This window comes from Rhinopithecus roxellana, chromosome 16 (assembly GCF_007565055.1).
Source record: "Rhinopithecus roxellana isolate Shanxi Qingling chromosome 16, ASM756505v1, whole genome shotgun sequence".
Classification (NCBI taxonomy): domain Eukaryota; kingdom Metazoa; phylum Chordata; class Mammalia; order Primates; family Cercopithecidae; genus Rhinopithecus; species Rhinopithecus roxellana.
In genome coordinates, this window is record NC_044564.1 from 20,148,737 (window position 1) to 20,165,028 (window position 16,292).

The 16,292-nt window shown below is 37.8% G+C and overlaps 1 protein-coding gene across 1 annotated transcript in view; it reads right to left on the reverse strand.

Annotated features, from left to right (window-relative positions):
- Positions 1-16,292, reverse strand: part of TDRD7 (tudor domain containing 7) — an 81,402-nt gene that overhangs the window by 12,910 nt on the left and 52,200 nt on the right. Inside the window, exons 9-14 of the mRNA XM_010357650.2 lie at positions 11,521-11,632; positions 9,660-9,862; positions 8,535-8,669; positions 6,633-6,719; positions 3,526-3,660; positions 1,169-1,279 (exon numbers count right to left, since the gene is read on the reverse strand). Of these exons, the coding sequence (XP_010355952.1) occupies positions 1,169-1,279; positions 3,526-3,660; positions 6,633-6,719; positions 8,535-8,669; positions 9,660-9,862; positions 11,521-11,632 (783 nt within the window). The remainder of the gene's footprint in view (positions 1-1,168; positions 1,280-3,525; positions 3,661-6,632; positions 6,720-8,534; positions 8,670-9,659; positions 9,863-11,520; positions 11,633-16,292) is intronic.

The following is a 16,292-nucleotide window of genomic DNA, read 5'->3' on the forward strand; positions in this document are numbered from 1 at the left end:
TACTGCTGTATGTCGCAAGGAGCTAGGTGACTGTTGGTTATTCTCATCAGCAACTCTGGTTTATCTTAGTAATGATAAAAATAAGATACTTCCAGCCACATCTATCTTTTACCAAATAGGGCTAGAAATGAAAGGCAGGTACACAGGCCTGAAGAGTGGGAGATAACAAGGCAATCCATCTACAGTAATTTACTTAAAATGTTTTTTCTTTTTTCCAACAAGATGCCTCTATTACATTCATCCTCTGAAGTACTAATCAAATACTGACTGCGAATTCATTTTGATATTTATAATACAGAAGTACAGTTTTAAAAAGTAACAAAAAGTATTTTTATTGAGTAACCATCCAATATTCTGGCTTTAGGAGCTTAAAGAGTAGCTGAGAAAACAGTGTTATCATGTGACAATTGAAGAATATGAAATAGTATATAATTAAGCATGTAATTGTACATTATAAACCCCAGAGGAATACAAAGACAGAACAATCAGTGCTAGCTAGAATAATTTAGAGGTCTTCATGAAGATATTTTTCAAGGACATTTCATTTTAAATGTTTATATAAAACAGTCATACAATCTTCATTAGTTAACAGGGAAAAATTATCTTCTTAAATTTGTATTCTTGGATATAGGAGCAATGTTTTTGATTTAAAGATACAAAAGTACAGAAAAAAAAACAAGAGCTAGTGAAATAAGTACAGCAGATTAAATAAACTTTAGGAAAAAGAGGCTAAAAACCACAACTATAAACAAATGATTTGTTTATAATCTATGCTACTTTATGAATAAAAAAGAAATAGAGGACTTATTTAAATGATCTTTAGAAACATTCATCAAGAGATCTGTGGTCCCTCTGTTGGGGACTTAATTCCTTACCATGAAGCAAAATAGAAATGAAGAACCATCTCTTCTACATTAATAATGGGAAAAACTATAAGAAGAGTTTAAAAATAATACTGGAGACATAGGATGACTTCTTAAATAAAAAAGAATTAAACCATAAAATATCTTACAGCTACACTTGTAGCCAATTTCCTGAATATAAAAAATGTGTTGGATGTGGAAGCATCCATTTTACAGTGAGATAAAATTCCTTCACAAAATCTAAATGAGCCCTGACAGCTGCCGGCTCCCTTTCTAAATGTATCAGGCCCAATAAGATAACTAACCTTAATGCTACAGTCCGAGCAATTCAAAACAGAATCTCTTAACCAAAGCACTGCATCTGGTGTCCACATGCCAATAGATTGTGGAAGATCTGCTAAACAGCACTTAATGGCCTGAAAAGAAAATATGACGGAAAAGTAAATACACCATGTTAAAATATCTAGTTATGAGTAATGTTAGTATTATTTTCCTACAAATCAAATGCTACCAAGATAGACAGCAAGCAACAACAGCTAATAATAATTACAGTTCCTGGTTTGAGCATCTGCTATGTTCCCAACTCTATTTATGTAACTACTATTGTCTTTACTCCTTTATGAGCCAGGGCTTACCCCCAGCACTCCATATACTTCCCACCATACAATACTTCTGCATGACAGGTGTTGCAGCCCCATTTCACAGATGGGGAAATGGACTCAGAAAGACTGCATAAGATACCAAAGTTGCAAAGACAGGGTTGGAACTTTTATCAAGGTCTACCCTCTACCTCAACTTAAAAAAAAAAAAAACAAAAAAAAACTGCCATTTGGAGGAAATCTGACTCCTGCTGCTTCATTCAGCACTTCCTGAGTACCTCGTGGATACCAGGCACATTTGTTTGCCCTTTGAAGGAAGCTGTAATGAGAATTAAGGAGGGTGAGAAAAACTGAAATCCACAGGTCTCTAAAAGCCTCATTTTCCCCAGTGTTTTTTAGCTCCTACTGTCATTATACAAGCATCTGTAGAATGGCTACAGCAGAGGCTAAAAAGTGAACTCAGGGATTTCCTTCAGCTTCAAGCAAACCCTTGAATCAATGGAAGCAATTTTGTGAAGGGGATGAAACTCAGTTCCAGGATTCCTTTTCCTCTCTGAGCCCTTCCTGTCTTCCTGCTTTCCTCCCTCAGGAGCTCTAAGTCCGTCGCTCTGCTGGCTGGATGTGGTACCTTTCTTGTTGGAGAGGGGGTCACTCAGAGCAGAGACAGCACACTTGAATATCTGCAGGGGCTGGGCAGGCAACGAGGGAGTGAGGCAGGCCCAATGGGGCCAGCAGAGGAGAAGGCCCCAAGCTCCTTAGGAGCACTGCCCCACAAGAACAGTGCTCAGCAGAGTCCGATTTTCCAATTTGTCAAGAGAGAAGCTAGAAGCAGGATTTTTTGTGTGAAATTTTCTAATTTTAAAATGCTGGCAACCAATTCACATTTTTAAAATCCTGTAAGAGCCAAGAGCCAAAACTCCGTATTTAAGGGTTGGCTTTGGCTGACAGTCCATTGGTCTGGTACTCTGATTTAGACTCTTGGAGAGATGCTGTGAGCCAGAGGCTTGGGCTAGCTGGTTTTTAAGGTTCTCCCAACCAATAGTCTTCATATTTCTCAAATAATAAACCTAGATAAGGTTATGAAAAAAAACTTTAGTAATTGCTAATGCCATAGCATACAGGTGGTACTGTTGCGGACTTCAAGACAGTCGCAGTGATGGGACAGATTCCCAACTGCCCTCCACCCCAGGGGATCTTTTCCAGGTAAGGCTGGCCCTGCCTGGCTGTTCCAACAAGAGGTATTATTAAGTCAGAGTAGCACTTAAAGGTCTATCAATTTCCAGAACTATGGCTGAGCAATGGACAGTAAAAATGATTTTGAAAAAAGCTTCTCTGTAATAGTCACGGCTAGAAAAAGCAATGGTGATGGGAGGGAGAGACATATCAAAAGCCATGCTAATTATGGACAATGTTTTATTCACTGAGTTTGATGGCAGAAGATGTCTTCTTGAAAATATTAGTAAATAGGCATCTTGAAGTTGTAGAATACTGAATAGTTTTATTTTTTAAAAGATATTAATTTGTGCACAAAACCCTCTACTTCTCTTAAAGGTAGTGAGTAGTTCTAAAAAATTCAAAATATTCAAAATCCTTATCATCTGAACGTTCACGAATAAAGAAAGGATTGACTGAAGTTAATCTTTTAATTAAAATGTATGGTGGGGAAGTCACTGAGAAAATGATTATGTCTAACCAGATTTCCACAGAAAATGGTTACCTAAACTAAAAACTCTAAAAATAAACATTTATACACAATATTCTGGAACTGTATATAAGTCAGTACTGGCATCTAATTATCAAAATGGAACCTGTAACTGGACAACACAGCTTAATGACTAGATGTTCTTGAAAACAAACATTTCTCAAACAACAGTCTGTAAATATGACTGGTCTTGTCTAAGTCAGCCACGTTTTACTTCTGAAAACTAGTAGACAACTACATTTGGACAATTTCCAATTTTCTTAAAAATTAATGAGATCAAAACTGAGAAGGCATCTTACAATAAGATTATGAACACATCCAAATCTGTTCCAGCAAATCTCCCAGGCTGGTAACATAGTACCTGAGGTGGTATTGCAATCATTTCTTGTAGGAACCGAGGTGGAATTTCCCTGAGCTCTGACACTTTCACAGATGTCACAGTGCCAGAGTCCAGGAACTGAACATCAAGAGCTCGGCTGCTGTGAACGTTTGTGATCTGAAATGAGATAAGTGTTGGCTAATTTATTAGCATATTCAAAAGACAAAAATGCTTCTGTGCAATTATATTTTGTACAATCCTGAATTGCATATTAAAAGCAATAGACTAACAATGTTAAAATTTTCCCTTAATTTAAAATGTATTTACTTATTATTATTATATTATTATTATTATTATTTTGGGATGGAGTTTTGTTCTGTCGTCCAGGCTGGAGTGCAGTGCTGCAATCTCGGCTCATTGCAACCTCTGACTCCCGGGTTCAAGGGATTCTCCTGCCTCCGCCTCCTGAGTAGCTGGGATTACAGGTGCCCACCACCACACCCAGCTAATTTTTTTGTATTTTTTAGTAGAGATGCAGTTTCACCATGTTGGCCAGGCTGGTCTCAAACTCCTGACCTCAAAAGGTCCACCCACCTTGGCCTCCCAAAGTGCTGGGATTACAGGTGTGAGCCACTGCACCCAGCCTACTAAATACTGTTTTAGAGTAGAATTGCTTTCAACACCTAGTTAATCAGTAATAATCAGCAAACTGATAACAAACTGTAAAATAAGTATAGTAATATTTATTATTTCTCCAATTCTAGGACATGATTTATTATAAAATGATTTGATACATTATTATATACTGCTGATTAAAAGATACAGTCTGTTCTCCAAAATATTACAATATAAAGGAAAAACTATTGTTTTGGGGTCAAAACAATAATTACCTTTGCAATTATTTGTATAACTATCAAGAATAAATACATGATTAAACATAGGATCTGCTTTTCACTAATTATTTTTCCTTCCCTGACTTTCCATACATCACTAAGAGAATGAGTACTCAAACCTTTTGAATACCTTGAAGGTAGACAATATACAATTTGATAGTAACAAAAATAATACTAGATATTTATCTAAAGTATTTGGACATACACCAAGAAGGCTTCTTTTTACCAAAAATGCATAACCAAAATTTAAACATGAAGATACTCAAATTGTGAGATACTTTACAACATAATGCTATTCTTCAAGAAGTCAGGAACAGCAAAGAAAGGCTGGAGTATACTAGCCAGACTGGAGTATACTAAGAAGGCATGACAACTAAAGACAATGTGGGATCCAGATTGGATGCTGGAGCAGAAAAAGGACTTTGTGGGACAATTTGGGAAATGTATGCTCTATGGATTAACTAATGGTTTTGTATTAATATCAATTTCCTGGCTTTGAAAATTGTGCAATGGTTATATAGATGTTAACATTTGCAGAAGGTAAAAAGCCAATGAGACCTCTTTGTGCTATTTTTGCAACTTGTAAAAAAGGAAAATTATTTCAAAATAAAAAGTTTAAAAAGTTGGTATGCATACACTTATATATTTTAAACTAAATTACACAGAACTTTAAGATCTGAAGAATGCCATGATCTTTTCAACGAGTCATGTTTCTGAAGCTTATCCCTAGGCACATATCCCTTGGTCATATGACCCGAGATTTCAGTCTTCTGACATACATTCACATTAATAGCAATAATTACTTCAAAACTGCTACTCTCATTAAAGTAGACATGACCAAGTTTTATTTAAATAATGAAAAAAATCAATTAAGTTATCAATATGTTGCTGCGTAGCATTTAAAAAATTCAATAAAGCAATGATTCTTACCTTTTGGGGGTTGATTTGAGAATCTTATAAAATTATGCATACTTTTCCCCCAAAATATATAATACAAGCACACAAACAATTTGCATACAATTCCAGGAGGGTTGAGGGACCCCCTGAAAGTTGAGGTCCTTGCATCTAGGTTAAGAACCTCTGTATCAAAGGAAAAAAAGAAAAAAAAAATCAAGCCAATGTTTTTTCTTATTTTTTAGTTTTTTCTTTTTTTTTTTTTTTTCTCTTTGGTTTTGTAGAGATGGTATCTCACTATTGTGCCCAGGCTGGTCTCAAACTCCTGACATCAAGTCATCCTCCCGCCTTGGCCTCCCAAAATGCTGGTATTACAGGTGTGTGCCACCTCAAACTAGATGAAGAAAGACAGAGGGAGGGAAAGCAACCACAAAAATCCAAAATCTGCATTTTTTAAAAACATACAGAAACACAGGATAAACCATAACAAAATTCAAGTTCATAACTGAGCTTGCAAGAAAATAAGACAATTGTTAGTGACTAGACATAGAAGAGTATGTGAACATTAAAGCCAAAATAGTCCTGAGCAGGAGACATGGCCTTAATCCAGGCAGGAGGGAGGGAGGATCTGACACTGCCCCATGAAGCCATAGCTCTTAAAGGGATATACTCTCAATGGAAGGGCAACTTTGGACAGCAATTAAGCAAGATCTAGTAAAACTGAAGATATGCATTCCCAATACCTAGAAACTCCATTCCTATGTATGTACCCTGGAAGACACGGACAGGAAGGTTCAAAAAATTAGGAACAATCTAAATATCCATCATCAGGAAGATGGAGTGATAACGTTGGCATATTCATAGTGTTGAATCATACAGCAGTAAAAATAGATGAACTAGAGCTGCACACATCAACATGAATGAATCTCACAAACATAATGAATGAAAAAGCATGACCAATACCTCTTACTACTTACATAAAGTTTGAAAATATTTATTCATTTAGTTATATTTATTCATTTACCTTTATATTCCATACACATATTCATTAATATATTTCCACTATTTATATATAAAAATACACAGTAAAAGTGTGTATCTACAAGTACAAATACAGTAAGAATACAAACCAGTAAGAATGAGAAAAAACAAATGAAACTGGGGTGGAGGCAGAAGAAAGGAGATGTAAACTTTCTTCGACCATAACTTCGACCAGGAAACTTCAACCATACTGGTCATGTTTTATTTCATAAACTGGTGATAAGTCTGTGAGTATTTATTCCATTTTTTAAAAAACCTATGTGTATATTTCAAATATTTCACAATAAGTTAAGATTAAAAAGCCAAGTGACTGATTTTTACCTCTACTCGTAACCATTTTCCTTTGCAATGGAAGAGGCAGATTTTCCCACAGAAGGGTAATGAAACAAAGCACTCGGAGGTCATGTGCTACAAAACAGAAATGCATGATACTCTTATTACTCTTAGCAAAGAGCATATTGCTACACCATTAGAAAAACAGATTGCTGTGGCACTGGCAGACTTAACCGACATGTTATCAGACTTCCTGTGAGCCCTTCCCCTGCAGGAAGCACACTGCAATGGATGCAGCAAATACACAGGGTTATAAAACTTTTGTCTTGTTACTCATACATTTGTTGACATCAGTAGTTTACTCTCCCTACATGCACATAGCTCATATATCAGCATTGTTAACATTTCTAAAAACATTAGCCTAATATCATTATGATTCACTTAGGTACTGGCTCCATCAGTTACACATGAAGAGAGGTGTTGAATCTGACAAAAAGGAGAGCAGCATGGATGAAAAGTGAGGAGGGTGCACGAGCTGTCTGTAGGCCTATTCTTTTCATCTCTTCACATTTAGATGCAAAGATAACAGTTTTCTAAATTAAATGTTTTCTAAAGAAAACATTTTTCTAAACAAATTCTAAAAACAAAGAAATGTTATCAATACGAATATGTATGTCAGTGCCAGTTAAATACCAACAAATCACAGCTGTAAAGATGAAGTCTCCTCATCTTCCTCTTCCGCTGTAGTTTGAAGTTGGGGGTATCTGCCCATGGTCTCTTTCTGTTCAGGGTGTGTGTTTCTACTCTCCCCAAAGGCAATGTCTCACTTAGGTTACGAGTGCAGTAGGAAATATCGAGTCCTTTTCACCACCATAGGTTACAAGGACAACATCCATACAAATGAGTCACTGGAGTCAGCTAAGCTGGGGGTTTCAGATTTTTCAAAGATAGACTTAAAATTAAACCTCTGTAACACAGAACAAGATAAAGCTATAGGAATGTCTCAGTTCCAGACTGTACTTTGAACGCGGGTTTAAACTGATTCAGTGCATATTTTGGCGTGCCTAATCTACATAAGACACTAGATTCGGTAGTGTAAGGGATACAGAAAATTGGTAAGGTACAGTCTACGCCCTCAAGAAGCATACACTCTAGAAAGGCAAATAAGTACCCAGATAGCTAACATGCAAACTGAACATGAATGCCCTGAGGGGCCTGATGTGCTTTGTGGGTCAGAGGGAAGGGTTCACTTCCAGGGACGAGGGGGTAAGGGCAGAAGTGGCAGTAGGGTTTAGTGATTTGGAAAGCACAGCATATTCTGAAATATGACCATAATGTCCTAATGGAGGTAAGGAAACCATTTTAGAAACTTAAAGCACAATAAAACCTCTGCAGAGCTTGATTCAGAAAAAAATACTATAATTAAAGGATATGGAGCTTATTAATACAATTTGGACTGCAGAACCACATTTATCAGGTGGCACGTTCTCAGGTCCATAAAGAGCTCAAGGAGTGATGTCTGAGGAGGAAGATGAAGGCAGAATTGAGGAGGAAAGTTTTATTATCCTCCTAAATTCCAAGGTTTCTCCTTGCCTGAGGCAGAAGAGTCAGCTGGCTCTAGCAGACAGTCACAGGCAGCTGCACTGTGGCATCATCAACTGCATGTTATAAATAACACATCTACTGTATTGCTGAGCACTTACTACATGACAGGCACAGTGTCCTCAGGACAATCCTATAGGGTACACACTATTGCTATCTTCGTTTTACAATGAGGAAACCAGTGTTGTGTTTTTCTTTTAAAACTCTGAAGTCTGGAGCTCTTTACCTACTATTCTAGAGATTCCATTTCGGACTACTAAGAAATTGTTCATACTTACGCAACTTAGTAAATTACCCTTGTTTGTAATTTTAGGGCTAATTTTAGAAGTAGAAGAGGTTCTGCTATACCTTGCAATGGAAGTAGTCCTCTATCTTATGTAGAAGGTCGTTGAGCTTGTTCAGACCCTTACAAGGCACCTGGCAGTAGAGTGTCCCATCAGAGCAAATATTAGTTACTTTGACATTTGTGTACATGGCGTCAACCTATAACAGACAAAGGATACCTCGTGAATGCTTGAGAGCAGAATGCAGCTCTTACCTACCTAAAGGGTGTCTACCTAAACATCCCATTACAAGTCTCTGCATTTTAAAATCTTTAAGTTAGAGTATATGTAAGATGAAATGCAATTTATAGCTTAAATGTACAAAACTAATCTAGATTCTTTTCTTTTTAAAAGAAATGTCTAATATCATTTATGTCAAGCACAAAATAGACATTGTGCATACACTCCCACACTCCATTGTCTGAAAGGCCAAGACTATCTTTAATGTTGGTTTATTTTCTTATCATTTATTTAGAAAAAGAATTACATAAACCATGTTTTGCAACATTAAGAGAAGTGAAAATAAACTCTCACAAAATTAAATCCTTCATCAGCCTACTTTCTAACCCATGTCCTGAGGCCACATGAATTTGGGTAATTTTAAAAAACCATAATCAAAATTAATATTCAAATTTATCCATTTTTAGTCAAACCATAATAAAGACATTCACAGTGGTTCTACTTACTAAAACAGAAGTTTCCCATTGTTTCTATGAAGTCTTTAAAATGACCATTTTAAACATCTCATCCTATTCTCCTGAGTAGATATTCTATAATTTATTTAAAGGCTTCCTTCTTTTGGGGCATTTATGTTCTTCACATTAAAAAAATGTTAAAGCTAATAATAAACATCTTCATGGACCCAATTTTCCCTTCTTTTGTGTTATTTTTCCTTATTATCTTTACAAAATAATCTCATATAAAATCAATAGATGCTCTTTGTAGGAAATGGAAAATAAAAAATCCAGTTCCTAAGAAACAATTACTCTGAACATTTTGGTATTTTTTTCCCTTCTAGCCCCACTCCCTCCTTTTTCCCCCTCAATGTAGATGTAATCTGTCTCTATCAAAGCCTAAAATGTGTAATATTCTGGTGATTTTTCTCTCATACAAAATGTGTAACAAGCAACAACAGTGATCACAGTGGTACCTGCAGGTGAACCTCTAGTGACTTGTCACATATAGCCTTCAAGCAGGTGGCATTGATATTGATATCATCTTCTCCTGAGGTATCGTATAGAACAACAAGTGGAATGTCAGCTTTGTCAAGTATTTCCACTGCAAAGATCTTTCCACAAGTTAAAGACTCAACCACCTTCACTAGATCAGGGTCATCACTCAGGACTTCCAAGCCTGAAAAATATTGGATCTTTTAATTTCTACTTAATTAGCAAAATCATTAAAAGATGAATAGATGGATTGTGTCTGTTTTGACCATTATTAAAATTATAAGCCTACTGCAAAATTATTAAATTTTATATGAAAGCTTTGCCTTATAATCTTTATCTTACCTCTTAGGTTTTAAAAAAATATAATGTAAATGCCCTTTTGAATGATACACTAAGGCAGGCAATCTTAAAACAAGCAGAAAAATGGATAATCAATCAGAATTTCCACCTTGGGAGAAACAGTCTTCACTTTATACACGAACACATATTTAAAACCAAAAACCTAATACATATGAGAAGCCATCAATCATGTCTTCCAGTCATATGTTTGTAATGCACTTCCTACATATATACAATTATTTTTCTTATAAAATGAACATTTATTGGAAATTGAGACAACCATGTTATTTCTTTTTCACTGACCCTTAGGACACCAAAGAATCTTCTGATTTATCGAAGAGAGATTAGGTAGTGCTTAACATAACACAGGTATTAGGTGAATTTTGTTGTAGTCCAACTACTCTTTAAATTCTTAGAAAACTGTAGTCCCACATAACATATATGACAATTCTAAGTTAATGTATTAAATGAATTAAAACTAGCTCATATTTTCCCCAATGGTACTATAATGCCTATTTCCATATTTTCCTACTTTAAATCTACAAGCTAAAATTCAGACTCCTCCTGAGTTTTTTTTTCTTGTTCTGTTCTCCAGACATAGAACTTTGAACTTTTCTCAAACATTTAATTTCAACACCCTAAATCCTGTTCTATGCTCTTGATACATTCTTTCCAACACCAACTTCCAAAAGTTGTTAACAAGTTTTTAAAATTTCTTCAGGTTTATCTCACAGACAGATAAGAGCCAAACCCAGCTCCTGTGACATAAGAATTCATCCCACTGAGGAGGAGGCATTTTTTCAGAGTACTCATTTTCATGAAATAATTATGATCATTTTCTGCATTTGGCTCAAGTCCCCCTGGCATTGTGCATATTTCAATGCCTTTCCTTATCACGAACATGACCAATGTGTTCTCTGTCCTTTAAGTTTATCCCTACACGGCACTCTCATACATGTGGATTCCTCTGTTTCCTTTAGGAGGAAGGAAAAGAACAATGATACATCTACTATGCCAGAAACTGCAAGTGACCTGTGATCAAACTCATGTTTAGGCATATGAGGGTGCGTCAGTCACACCCTCACAGCATCACCACAGTCCATCTCAGCAGGAAAGGGGCTGAGAGTCACCTCACAACACGCTGAACAACGTATTGAAACTGATCAAATGTCATGAAACAGGGCCTCCATCAATTGTTACTAGGGCAGTTAGAACAAGAAAAATCCCTTTAAGATGGCTAAGACATTTTTATAAGAAATTATAATACATTTTTATATATAACATAAAATATAAAAACATTATAACATTTTATAATGGTATCTTATAAAGAACACATTCGACATGAATTTAAACCTTTCAAGAAGTAACATATTATAACACGAGATACTTAGTCCATTTTAGGATTCAACCATCCAAATATATAACCATCCAAATATACCTAAAAAAAAAAAATAGGTAATAACCTATTGAAATGGAGAGAATTTTTAAAAAAGTTCCTCTTACCTGCAAGCTTACATTTTGTAGCTTGAAATGAGAGTGAACAAAACTTCGGGTTTAATTTGTATGCTTTGTTTTTTTCAACATTTTCACTAAAACCATAGTCAACATAGCATACCTAATGATTAAAAAAACACAATGTTTAGTTCTTTATCCTCTCTTTAACAAATCCATTTGATACACTTAATTGGCTCAGTCTTATTCCATAATCAGCAAGCTGAGTGGCACAGTGGCACCTGGAAAAAGCTAGGGAGGTGCCCCTGACTTACCACAGAAGAGAAAGACTGGAGCTGAGACCAAGGAAACCAGAGCTCCTGGTTCCAGGTCCCAGTCTTCTACCTCACCCTACCCCTTCAAAGGGAAGAACAAGACTGCTCAGCCCCACCACCTTGCTGTTGCCAGTCTCTCAGCAGCCTATCTACCTGGTTCTGCCAACTCTGCTCCCCTTCCCTTCGGTACTTTCATTATAATGCCTGCATCAGCTTATTCTTTTTTGAGTTACACATTTCCACCTGTTCCCTGGACAGCAGTGTTTGTTTCTATGGCAGGCATCATCCTTGTGGTATCTATCAGATTCTAAATCCCCAAAGCAGCATTTGTGATGGTTGCTCTCAGCTACAGTGCTTCCAGGGACCGAGATGCTTCATCAATGACAGCAATGGTATCACTGCTGAACAGCATGGAATTCTAAACTGGAAAACAGGTGTACCTACTTTTTTCAAGGGTGTGAAGCTGGGTTAGGCCTTCTTTCAGCTCAGCAAAAGGCCCTAAGTCTGCTGAACAGAGGTCTGTGTTTGCAGAAACCTGCACAACTTTTCCTCACCATTAGCACAGATTGTTAAGAGCCTGGATATTATTTTTAAGAATATTTATAGAATCTTCAGTTTAAAAGGATTATATAAACACAAAGCCTTTTTTTGAGAAAAATAAAAATCTAGAAACATTAAGCTATGGTTTAGAATAACCAAGAATCTAAGGGAAAATGTTGAAAACCTAATATGCATCTCTAATTAAAGCAGATGATGGTTATTAAAAGAAACAAAGCAGACAAAACAACAACAAAAACCAGGGCAAAGTCTTGGCCTTAATACCAAGTAACATGAAGTAGGCTCCTTTCACTGCTTCCCTGAAAATAAAGTCCACAGGCCAGCTTCTTAGTACCTAGATCATGGTACTAAACACACGAAACAAAAACCCTCCCCAGCAGAGAATCTAAGGGAAAAAAGCAGAAGACACCACTAACTCCGTTTCCTGGCCATGTGATAATGTGATAAGTGGGCCTGTGGGGCCTGTCTACCTTGTATCAGAAAGATCATCTCTTAGAATCCACATCTGACTCAACACTGACTTAGGCCTAGATCGCTGGCAGGGCTGCATGTCAGGCAGCTGGCCATTTAAGTGCACAAGTCTATTTCTCCAATCCCAAATTAGCACCTGTTTTTGCTTCTCATAGGCCTCAGGAGTCAGACAGCTCTCATTTCCTTTAATAGCTATTGCCACCTACAACTGAGATTCTGTTCTTCCAGGCCCAAAACGGAGATAACGTGGTCTGACAATAGGACATAGCATGTGAAATCATGACTCCTGGGAAATTCAGAACATATTCTTAGCACAAGAACAGATTAAAGAATAACTGCTCCAAAGCTTCAAAGTGTTTCTGAACTGTTTGTAGCTTCTTTTGTTGTTTTTAATCATACATGTTTGTATGGCAACTGCAGTTTATAAAACACTCGTCCATGCACTGTCCAGTGTTGACTCTCACCACACCCTGCCCTGTGTCCTTTGCTCTGTGAGGGCTCAGTAGCCTCTCTCTCTCTCTAATGTCCTGGGATCAGGGTCAGTAGTCACATAATCCTGGCATAAGGCCCCAGTCCATTCCTGGTTCTCTGGCACCATCAAGTGGCCAAAGGTCTCCCAGCACTACCTATCACCCAGCAGACTGCCCTGGGACAAGGGCCTGGGTCAGGCCAAACTGGCGCCAGCCTAAGCGGGTGACCACATCTCCTGTTTCTCCTACTCACCAAAGATCTGACAGGGAAAGCAAGGAGGGAATCAGTACTTACCACCAGACAAAGTTCAATTCAAGCAAAGCAAGACTGGTGCTAAGTAGCTGGGGTTTCTCCAAATAAAGGGAGAAATCGTCTTTGTCAGCTTCATGGGGATGTGGGGAACAAGTTCAGGCCTGGATTGCTACAATCACTGCTGTCCCAAGAGCTTGCTGCTGCACAAGATACCAAGCTACCCTTTTCATTCTTCGCATCCAGCCCGTAATTCTCAGCAGCAATGACGAGGCTGGTCATTCCCTTCGTCATGAGATGCTTTCTTTTTCTGGCTTCTGTGACACCACTCTCTTGGTTTTTCTTCTTTGACCATCTTTATAGGCTTCTCTGCTCCCCTTATGCCTCCATGTAAATACTGAAGGGTTTCAGGACCTGGTCCCAGGCCCCTCCTCCTCTCTACGTGTATTCCCTCTCTAGGTGATCTCACCTCGCCCTGTGATTTCACACGGCACCTATATGCCGATGCTTCCCAACCTGACACATCTCCAGTCCTAACTGCTCCCTGAGCTCCAAACTCATCCATGTGACATCTGATAGCTATTCTCAAACCTAGCAGGTCCTATGAAATTCTCAATTGTTCTCCACAATGGTTTTTCTGACGTCCCAATTTCAACAAATGGCACCAATATCCAATTGCTCAAGCCCCAAACCCAGTAGCTATCTTGAATCTTCTCTTCTGCTTACCATCCACTTCCAACAAGTTAGTGTCCTGTCAGTTCTATCTCCAAATATATCCTGAATCTCTTCCACTACCACCATCTTCACTAATCCAGGTTACAAGGTAGCTGGCTATTACAACAGCCACCTAACCAGTATTACTTTCCTTCTGTGCCCTACAATCCATTCCCAACAACAGTCCTAGAATGATTTCTGAAGCATCTAAATGAGATCACATCACTCTGCCTATCTCTTGCTTCAGAGTTATTTTCTATCATAGTGCCTTGGTTATTTCCTTCATTGTACTAAAATTGTTTTGCGTGTTTACTGTATGCTTGTCATTGCTCTTTTCTCACTAGAATGTAAGCTTCTTCAGAACAAGGACTTGTATGTTTTGTTCTTGGCTCCAGGAAAAAGTGAAAAAGTGTATCAGGCAGATACAACATGATGAGAGTATCTGATTTTACGGATAAGCAATCAGGGAAGTTAAATAACTTTCCCAAGGCCACGCAGCTAGAAATGGCAGAGCTGAGACTCAGTTCTATCTGACATGAGAGCTTGAATTCCCGAAGTAGAAGGAGGGAGGGAGGGAAGAAAGTGACTGCCCTATAGACTTTAGACTGGGAGATATCCTTGTGGAATATCTGCAATATTTATTGTAAATATTGTTCCACTGTTAATGTGTCACTAGGATTTACGTATGATTCTTCTCTTCATAAGAAATCTCTGTGCCTTAAAATAGCTTAGCTTTTGCTGAACTTCCTAAGGGCCAGGGGAGTGAAATGGCCAGGAAATAGTTTATCTAGGAACGTTTAGGGATAGTTATCTCCTATTAACTAGAGACCTAGAGGAATGGAGGGACTTGACCAAAGGCACACACCCAGATACAGGCAGACTCAGGACTAGTGTCCAAGTCCTGTGTTCTCCATTGGCCCAGTGATCATCGTGGTCCTTAGCTTCTTCCAGGTGTCAAACTTTAAGTATAATTTATACTGAATAAAAGCTACCCGTTTACAATACAGTTTGATGGGCTTTGACCAATGTATATATCCATATAATCATCAAAATAATCAACATATAGACCATTTACACCACTCCAAAAGTTTCCTCTTGCCCTTTGCAATTAGCCCCCCTCCATCTCCTGTCCCAGGCAACCACTGATCTGATTTCTATCACTGTAGATGAATTTTACCTGCTCTTAGACATCATTTACACGAAATCATACACATTACTCTCTTGTGCCTGACTTCTTTTGCTCAGCACAAAATCTGTGAGGTTTGTCCATGAAACTGTTTATATCTGTAGTTAATTCCTTTGTATTGTTGAACAGTGTTCCACTATATGAATAAACTACAATTTGTTTTTATGATTCACCTGTTGGTGAACATTTGGGCTGTGTCCAGTTTGGGGCTATTAATAATGCTACAACACTCATGTATGTACAAGACACCTTGTGGGCCTTAGGGGTCATATGGTAAGTGTTCATAAGAAACTGGCAAGCTATTTTCCAATTTTCAGATTTTTAAAGTCAGTCAAATTACTCAGAACTCGTGCCTCTGTAGATTCAGCTAGGAAATTTCCTAAATGCCTCTGCAGATGGGAAAGGGTGGGTGGGTGGTTGGGTGAGCTTACTTCTGGAGAGGGTCAGGGCCTCTCCTATTGAGCAATCTGCTAAGAAACAGCAGTATCCCTTTCTGACCTCCTAACTCCCACTTGTAGCGGGGGGTTCAGTGGCCAGTAACTGATGTACTTAAGCCTGGGTTCAGGGACTGGTCATTTGCACTCAATGACACATATAGGATTACCAGCTGGCAGCTGATAGTGGCACACGGAATAAGGTTTTGTATTATGGAACAGAGCCTGCAGAAATAGAAACATATTTCCCTGCTTGCAAAATCTAGAGAAAACCAAAAGATCTTAGATACATTCCCCTCATAGTCTAAGAGTGCTCTGTATAAATACAAGGGACTATAGAAGTGGGGAACAAGGGCCACCCTTCTACACAGTGTCCTTCCCATCATGAAGGACAGAAATGAACCCAAGTCTTAAAAAGCATTTTCC